General features: G+C 42.0%; 1 protein-coding gene across 4 annotated transcripts in view; it reads left to right on the top strand.

Annotated features, from left to right (window-relative positions):
* CHD2 (chromodomain helicase DNA binding protein 2) overlaps positions 1 to 9,725 on the top strand; it is a 125,841-nt gene that overhangs the window by 103,877 nt on the left and 12,239 nt on the right. For all 4 annotated transcript variants that reach the window (XM_027769131.1, XM_027769133.1, XM_027769132.1 and 1 more), the window contains 2 exons: positions 3,221 to 3,399; positions 6,934 to 7,033. In XM_027769131.1, coding sequence (XP_027624932.1) covers positions 3,221 to 3,399; positions 6,934 to 7,033 — 279 coding nt within the window. The remainder of the gene's footprint in view (positions 1 to 3,220; positions 3,400 to 6,933; positions 7,034 to 9,725) is intronic.

The following is a 9,725-nucleotide window of genomic DNA, read 5'->3' on the forward strand; positions in this document are numbered from 1 at the left end:
AGAAGCTCTGGCCCTTATGGAGGTGGAGGCCAATACTTTGCCAAACCACGAAATCAAGGTGGCTATGGTGGTTCCAGCAGCAGCAGTAGCTATGGCAGTGGCAGAAGGTTCTAATTAACTGCCAGGAAACAAAGCTTAGCAGGAGAGGAGAGCCAGAGAAGTGACAGGGAAGCTACAGGTTACAACAGATTTGTGAACTCAGCCAAGCACAGTGGTGGCAGGGCCTAGCTGCTACAAAGAAGACATGTTTTAGACAATACTCATGTGTATGGGCAAAAAATACGAGGACTGTATTTGTGACTAATTGTATAACCGGTTATTTTAGTTCCTGTTCTGTGGAAAGTGTAAAGCATTCCAACAAAGGGTTTTAATGTAGATTTTTTTTTTGCACCCATGCTGTTGATTGCTAAATGCAATAGTCTGATCATGACGCTGAATAAATGTGTCTTTTTAAAAAAAAAAAAAATGGGCACATTTTTCTCGTAACATACGTGTGCGAGCTTCTTCGGATTGTGTGACTTGAACAGAAAAGGGGCATCGTTCATCAGGCACGCACACGCACCCCTTTTTAAGATGTTGTTGAATTACTCTTCAGCGCAGTTAGAGTAGTGTTCCTCCAAGCAGTGAATTCAAGGTGATTGCTTTCCAGCCTTAGAAATACTCGGTACTTCTGAATCACAAATTTTGCCACTTGGAGGGCTATGAAGTACTGACTGATTCTGTAGCTGAACATGTCTTTTTGTATTTATTGGGCGTTCACATTTGCAGTGAACTGTCTGTTCTTATCCTTTTGCCTGTCTGGGGTCATTTGTCTTTCCTTACCTTTTCAATAGGAATCCTTCATACATTCTTGTTACTTATTTTTATTTAGTATAGTTCAATTTGTGGTATATATCTTTTTATTTTGTTTCCTTTTTAATACATATATATATATTTTTTGGAGAGGTTTTTGCCATAGGGCACGTGTGCTTGCCAGAAAGACAGAGAGAGAGAGAGTGAGAGAGAGAGAGAGAGAGAGAGACAGAGAGACAGAGACAGAAAGCGAGAAATCACCCCCCAGAGGGGATGGCCATGCTGCAATCTCTTCTCCTCCATTCTCCTCTTGGGATGTTGAGCACGCGCGCACACGTGCCTGGTGTGAATTTAAGCCACTGGGTCTGGGACTCGAATCGTGGTTGGCTACATGGGAGTCCAGCGACATAGCCATTACGCTAACTGCTAGTCCCATGTTTCCTTTTTTAAAATTGAAGTTATAAACTTTATAAAATGCAGAAATCATAAATGTATAACTGGAATTACTACAAAATGATAAAAGTTCGTAGGGTTTTTTATTCTGAAATGTCATGGTCATGTGTTTATTGTGCAGATAGCAGAGACTGTCAACCATTCTCCACAGTCCTGAGAAATTATCTTGAATTTTAGGAGAATTATCTCCTCTCTTATGTTCTCAGTTTTGTATTTGTGGAATTCCTTGTTTTGGAATAACAGAGTTGGGATATTGGTCCCTCGTTTGTTTGATTGTTTTTATCTTTTAATGTTCCATTTCTGCTTTTACTCAACTTTCTGAGAAATTTCTTCAGCTTTATCTCCAACTATTTCCTTTAAGTTTTTCATTTCTTGGGACCAGCAGATGGTGTAACGGTTTCACTCTCTGGATTCCCACATAGTCGACTGCATTTCAAGTCGCAGACCCAGCGACTGAAAGCACAGCAGTGGGCACAAGTGCATGTGTGTCCAAAATCCTGAGAGGAGACTGGAGAAGGGATTATAGTGTGACCATCCCCCTGGGTGGTGATTTCTTGCTTTTCTGTTTGTCTGTCTCTCTGGCGAGTGCATGCACCCTATAGCAAAAGTCTCTCTAAAATCAATCAATAAATAAGTTAATTTCTGTTGTCATGTTTTATTTCCAAGGTCCTTTTTCCCCTATGGTTTTTCAATGCTTTTATATTTCTCTTTGTTTTTCTATGGTTTATGTTCTTTGTTTTCTATGGTTTATGTTAGAAACATTCTTCAAATGGCTTTAATATGTCAATCCTTGGTTGTTTCCTTCTCTTTGAGAGTTGGGGATGGGGAGTGAGAAGGAAGTAGACACTAAACATTTGATAAAGAGCTCTGAGCATGTGAGTGGGGTTTGATTTTTGTTTTGTTTTGTAGAGCGATCTAGCTGGATTCATTGGGAGTCTTCCAGTGTATAATCAGCATCTTTTGATTCTTCCTCTGGGATAGTCAGATTTTGTGAAGAATTCCCCAGTGCCTGTCTTAAGAGTGAAGGCCTGACTCTCTTCATTCCAGAGCCTGAGAGGCAGAAGAGTAGGATCCAGCTTGCACGTGTTCATGTACTCAGTTTTCACTGTGGTGGCCTTGCCCATCAGCTCAGAGGACCTTCTGTTCTCTCCAGAGACTTAACCTCCATCTCTGTTGCTAAGTGGACTTAGAGATGTAGATATCTGATATGAATCCAGGTATCTGTTACTTCTTAAGCAGTCTTTAAACCACTCTATCTTAGCTCTCATCCCTATTTCCAGAGACACCTTTTGGGGAGTTTTGCAGAGTACGTCAGTTCAGTTCTCAGCACTCTCACTTCTAGCCTAGGATATCAGTATTTTTTTCGGGTCTTTTAAGTCATTCCTCCTTACTGCCAATATTTTGTCACTGTTATTTTCTCTCTCATATTCCCTGAGTGGGCTCATCCGTTTTTAAGGTGTTCCCTTTACAGTTGTTTTAGTAGGTTTGGGGAGAAAGAGGAAAAAGTTCTTGTGTTCCGTTTGCCATCCTTATCTGGAAGCCTTTACTTTACATTCTTTAAGCCTGGAGGATTTGTCAGTGTTTCATCCTGCATTTTTGGGAAATTTGTGGGAGATGTTTGCAGGTTAGGTCTGTAGTATCGCTTCTCCTTTGGTCTTCCTATTGGTCCTGTGGGGGCATTATCACTTCCCTCTTGCAGATGAGAAAGCAAAGCCTCTCGAGGCTGAGTGAAGCTTAAAAGGACATCGTGTAACTCCAGCCAATGGCACTGGGTTTGCACTGCGGGACTTCGCAGTTCTGATATTTAAAGTTGTTCTACCACACGGGCTTTGCTTACCCACTCATTGTTTGCAACTCTTCGGCATGAGAGTACGATGTATGTTTTCCTCATGCGTGTGGATCTCGGGGAAAATAAACAAAGGAGAAACTTCTTTATGCAGATGTTTTATGTCTCTATTCTATTGGCCTGTTGTAGTGTAAGGAGAGGATGAGGCCTGTGAAAAAGGCATTGAAGCAGCTGGACAAACCCGACAAGGGACTCAGCGTGCAAGAACAGTTGGAACACACCCGGAACTGCCTGCTGAAAATTGGAGACCGGATAGCCGAGTGCCTTAAAGCCTACTCAGACCAAGAGCACATCAAACTGTGGAGGAGGTAACCCACCCTAGCCCCATTGGACAGAGTGTGTGGGTAGGTCTTTTCCCCAACAGAAAGTCAACTACCGGCAGTCTGCCCCCAGGCTCCACTCAGCTCTCTTTTCATGGAATAGGCCATTTCACTAAGACCAGTCTTTTAAGGGGGAGCACGATAATATAATTTATCAGAGAAAGACAGTGATATTGGATTTGCTGGCACATTCTCAGAATAAAGATTCACTCATTAAACCTGTAAAGGTTAAAATTAATCTCCTCAAAAAAAAATTAATCTCCTCTAACTATCCATCTCAGGTTTATATTTAGATATTCTTATATCTAATACAGCTAATTGGTTAGTTCCACTCTAATACATGAGGCAAAACAGGTAAAAACGACAAGAACTATGATTTCTCTGTTTTCTTCTTTTTTTTTTTTTTTGTAAGAATTATTTTATCTAACTTTATTTATTTTAATTTGGCTAGAGAAGGACAGAGTAAGAGATAGGGGATGAAAGTGAGAAAGCAAGCCATCAGGTGTAGGACTTGAACCGCGCTTGGCCATGTGGGAGTCCAGCACCCTTAACCACCACGCCACCCGCTGTTCTCCTCTGTTTTCATCTCTTGTAATAATTAAAGAACTTTACTAGTAGTAATTTGAGTAAGTGTAATTAATCTAGAACTTTAGTGTGTCTGGTATCGTGGCTTATCTATGCTCATGTATTCACTTTTGATGTTTTAAGAAGATAAGATTGGGGGACCAGCAGATGGCGTAATGGTTGTCTCTGGACTCCCACATAGTTGACCATGGTTCGAGTTCTGAACCCAGCGACTTAAAACTCATGCCAGGTGTTTGTGTGTGCATGTGCAAGATTCTTAGAAGAGAATGAAGGAGAAGGGACTGTGGCACGGCCATCCCCCCAGGGGGTGATTTCTTGCTTTTTGTCTCTCTGTATCTCTCCAGTAAGCACACGCACCCTATAGCAAAATTCTCTCTCTCTCAAAAATAAGTGAATGAGTGAGTGAATAAAAGATAAGACTGAAACTTCTAAGACAACTATGACCCATAAACCATAGTTACTTTGAACTTGGAGATTTCATGGTTAATGTACTTATCTTTGTATAATATGTCCATTCTCCGTGGGTTGGTTTTTGATCGGAAAATGAATTTAAGGAAGACTTTGGGGCCCACAGGTAGCATATTGGTAAAGGCACTAGATCTCACATCGCTGACTTCTTGGTTTGAGTTCCAGACATGGTGCCTTGAAAAAAACACTGAATGCATATGTGTGCATGCCCAAAATCCTGTGAGGAGAATGGAGGAGAAGGGACTCTGGCATGGCCATCCTCCCTGGGGGGGGTAGTTTCTTATTTTTCCTTCCTCTCTCTCTGGCAGATGCACGTACCCCATGGCAAAAATCTTAAAAACAACTACAATAAAAACCCACCTCTGTCCTGGTTTTATCCATAACATATTTCACACCTCATAAATAAAAGATGACATTTTCGAAATGCTGTTACTTTCCCCTTAATACTTTCACCAGCTTTTCCCTATACCTACTGCATGTGGCTTTCTTTTTACTTGGTTTAATCCTGATTAGGAGATAGCAGAAGGTCTTCCTCACGTATGGATCCACGCTTCCTACTGTGCACTGGGGCCTGTGTTTAAACGCACCCGACAGTGGTCCTAGCTTAGCAGTAGTTCATAGAAGGTCCTTGCTTAGAGTTAAAAAATATACAAGACTCCTGAGAAACTGTCCGTCCTGAGGTGGTAATCAAGTCCAAGTTCACAGAAGCTCCAAGAGAGAAGCACATGGAGAGGCGTCGTCAGGAACGGAGGTCTCCTGATAGCGGCAGGCTCACTGAGCACAGATGAGCTGCGTGGACTGCTTAGGTGGAGCGGCTTCTTAGGCTTCTCCAAAGGCTTGCAAGTAGGAGAGTCATGGCATTAGAAAGGCATCTTGGGATGGGGCCAGCAGGTGGCATGGTGGGTAAAGGTGCTGGATTCCCACATGGCTGACCGTGGTTCAAGTCCTGGACCTGGTGGCTTGCTTTCTCGCTTTCCCTTTCTCTCTCTTTCTGTGTCTCTATCTGGTCAAAATGAAACATAGTAATAGCAATTGGAATAAAATAAAAATAAATAATTCTTAAAAAAAAAAAAAGGAAAAAAAAGAAAGGCGTCTAGGGTTAAAGGCTGTTGTTAAGAATACTGAAACTCTTTATTGGAAGCACTAGAAGGGCAGGTAAATGGTTTCTTCCTGTTGCTACAGTGGGTTCATTAGCTGAGGAGCCTGTACAGATGTTCTGTCAATCTCACGGCTTGGTGAAACTGCCTAGTAGAAAGTGAGATATGAGACGTTTTTTTGACTCACCATAGCTGCCTGTACATCCTCTTTCCTTTTAAAAAAAAAAGTTATTTAATTTTGTTTATTCATTTTATTTTAATTTGACCAGAGGGAAGTATACAGAGGGGGAGGAGAGAGAGAGAAAGATAGCAGGTCATCAGGTCTGGGACTCGAACCATGGTCAGCCATGTGGGAGTGTCCAGTGCCTTAACCACCATGCTGGTCCCAGCTGTACATCCTCTTTCTAAACATCACTCACCCTTCTCTTAGTATAGTGGAATTTGCGGAAGAAGTCACTGAGAGGTTTAAAGAAGAAGTTACAGGCCTCGGTGGTGACAACTAGGAGAAAAGACGGGTGGCAACGTGGACATGACCAGCCGAATGGTGGCGGTGATGGCCTGTGTCAAGCGAGAGAAAAGTTGTAGGATAGAAGTCCTGGGTGCCAACGTACGTTAGAGGGAGAGAACTCTATCGACAGAACCCTGGTTCTAGACCTCTTGGTCAGACATTTTTAATTTTCAGAGGGCATGTTTGCTCACCAGAGAGAAAGAGCGAGAGGCAGAGGGAGAAAGCATTCCTCGAACATGGTCATGCCACCATCCCTTTCCCATTTCTCCATCCTGTTGGGTTTTTGAGCACGTGTGTACTTGTACCTGGCATGCTTTTTAAGCCAGTGTGTTGTGAATTTGAACTGTGGTCGGCCACATGGGATCTCGTCTCCTTAACCACCAGACCATGGGGCTGGCCCAGTCAGAAATTTTTTTTTTTTTGGAGAGGTTTTTGCTATAGGGTGCGTGCGTGCGCTCATTAGAAAGACAGAGAGACAGAAAGCAAGAAATCACCCCCCAGGGGGATGGCCACGCCGAAATCCCTTTTCCATTCTCCTCTTGGGATCTTGGGCACGCACACACACACGCCCGGTGTGAGTTTAAGCCACCAAGTCCGGGACTCGAACTGCGGTCGGCTACATGAGAGTTCAGCAACATAGCCATTATGCTAACCTGCTGGTCCCCCAGTCAGAAATTCTGACAGAAGCATATAAACATGTTGTTGATGCAAACACCTTGAAATAGTATTTATGTATCATAATTTCTATACGTGGGGAGTATTCCACTCCAGAATTCAATACATTGCCATCCACTAAGAGAATAAAACATTATTATTTTTAATTGTATAAGTTGCCAGAACTGTTCATTTTTTTTTTCTTTTTAGGAACCTATGGATTTTCGTTTCTAAGTTTACAGAATTTGATGCTCGAAAACTACATAAGTTGTATAAGATGGCTCATAAGAAAAGATCTCAAGAAGAGGAGGTAAAATATAAATTGAATCCTAATTCATGCAAAATGCATAAGAACTGGTGCCACAGAAAACTTCCTTTAGTGACTTTTACCCTGGGGATTGCCGTTGAACCGTGGATTGCTGTTGGTGCTGGGTCACTGGCATTTTGCCTTGCTAAAGATGGAGTACAGACCCAAGAGGGGTGAAGAAAACCACCCCAGGTCACAGGTGTGGGCCTGCAGCCTGGAGCCCATTCTGTAGAGCACAGCGTGTTCTTTCACTGCATTGGCTGTACAGTTTCTCACCCTCTTCTGCAATGAACAGTAAGACCAGATGCATAAAATGGCCAGTGCATTAGAGCCTGTTACACTTTTTCTTAAAACAGATTTTTAAAAAGCATTAATTATTTAAATTTATTTATTATTTTGCAACTTGATGAGAGAAAGTGAAAAAGCAAGCTTCCAGGTCTGGGACTGGAACTACATTTGGCCATATGGGAGTCCGATGCCTTAACCACTATGTCACTTGTCTGCCCGTGTTACAGTTTTGAGGAGGAGTTGGTGCCCTGTGTTCTTATGTATTCTGGAATCATTTATTCACCAGTACCTTTTTCATTCTGTATGAGCATGTCTTCTTTTTTTTTTGGCTAGAGAATGTGTGCACTTGTTGGAGAGAGACAGAGAGAAAAGGAAAGTGAGAAAACATCCCAAATGGGGATGACTACACCATCGTCCTCTCTCCTCCATTTTTCTTTCCAGGATTTTGGACACCCAGTGTTGTTTTTCAAGCCACTGGGTCTGGGACTTGAACTGCACAGTTTGCCACGTGGAATCTAGTGGCTTTCCCCACCATGCATATGTTTTATGGTAGCTTATAAACGTGACCCCTAGTAAGTAACTGAAGTGCAGGGAGAAAATAATTGCCCTGTTCTTTTCCGGGCCATGTACTTGGCCTTCTTCCAGGCTGCATACGTAGAGGGTCCTAGCTGCTCACCTAAAGGAGCAGACGCCAGAGGGTGCCCACAAGTTGCCTCCCTTCTTTGGAGTTAGGGGTATGGGTGCAGAAAGGCCTTAGCTGCTGCTGCAGAGGCAGCGCTTTGGGTTAGCAAGCCATTTACAGGTGTGCAGGCTTCTGCGAACATTTAATACCACCTCTGCTAATGGCAGCTTTCTAACGGCAGAGACTTTATGTCTCTGGTCCACTGCTGTCTCTTCAGCACTTGTAGTGGGGCAGGGAGGAGACTCAGTCGTATTTGTTACTGTTCTGACCTGTGCCGTAGTACCGGTAACTAGTTCATCATTGAATTTTATGGAAGACTCTGATAGCAGTGACATACAGGAATAAGACGCTCCTGTTGCTGAGTGTTAGGGCAGAGTGGGGAAAGGTATAGACAGTATGTAGAAGTCGTAGGAAAGGCTCTAGGAGAGAATGAGGCCTCGGGGGAAGACCCTTAGGAAGGAGTGAAAGTTAGGATGATGGGCTGATGTCAAACCCATAATGGTAAAGGACTACGTTAATTTAAGTATCGTAAGTTAGGGGACCAGCAGGTGGCGTGGTGGTTAAGACTCTGGACACTGCCACATGACCAAGCACAGTTCAAGTCCTAGGCCTGGTAGCTTGCTTTTTTCACTTTTTCTCTCTCTCTGTCCCTTTCTGGTCAGATTACAATAAATGCGTGAATGAATAAGAAAAAAAGAAGTTAGTATAAGTTGAATAACAAAGCAGTGAAAACTTACCACTATGGGTGTATGTTATATCAGTCTTTATGAAGGATTGTTCAGCAGAAAAATAGGAAGACTAAAACATTTCTACTTCAGAGAATTCAGTTTAGGGAGATATTTAGGGATTTAATCATTTTTGTAATGGAAATGACTTGCAAGGTAAACAATTAGAAACGCAGTATATAGATGTAAATACCAGATATAGTGTGTGTGAAAGAGGAGGGTGTGAGGAAGGACATTTGGGGGAGGGACAGGGAGAAAAAGCATTAATAGCACAAAGAGGTGTGGTGTTATCTCTTGAAGATATTTTGTAGTTTTATCAACAGTGCTAGGGAGAAATGTTCACCTGTTGAAATACCCATTTTGTAAGACAAATAATAATGTGATTGAATGTAAGGAAGCAAATGCAATGAAAAAAATAAAATAAATGTAACCCTCCCCCCCCAAAAAAAAAACAACAGACAAACAAAAAAAGAAATAGGTTAAGTATGGGACCAGCAGATGGCGTAATGGTTACATTGCTAGACTCCCATGTAGTAAACTGCGGTTCAAGTCCTGGACCCAGTGGCTTAAACTCATGTTGGCTGCATGGCCATGCATGCCCAAGATCCAGAGAGGAGAATGAAGAGATTGCAGTGTGGCCATCCCCCCTGACAGGTGATTTCTGGTTTTCTGTCTCTCTGGCAAGTGTATGTGCCCTATTACAAAAATATCTCTCTAAAATTTTTTTTTTTTTTAAAATAGGTTAACTAGTTCAGTCTATCTGTTTATCTACCTACCTACCTACCTACCTACCTCAGAGAGTACTACTCAACCATTATATATACTATAGAAATAAGTCTTTACTAGGAGATTTCCACCATTTACTAAGTGAAAAAAGAACACCAAATAATATTTTTGTTTAAAAAAAAAAAATCTATATAAGCACACAAAAATCCTAGAAGGATATGGAGCAAATTGTTAATAGTAATTTTCTTGGTGGTTAGGTTTTTTTTTTTTTTTT

This window comes from Tupaia chinensis, unplaced genomic scaffold, assembly GCF_000334495.1.
Source record: "Tupaia chinensis unplaced genomic scaffold, TupChi_1.0 Scaffold000078_1, whole genome shotgun sequence".
Taxonomy (NCBI): Eukaryota; Metazoa; Chordata; class Mammalia; order Scandentia; family Tupaiidae; genus Tupaia; species Tupaia belangeri.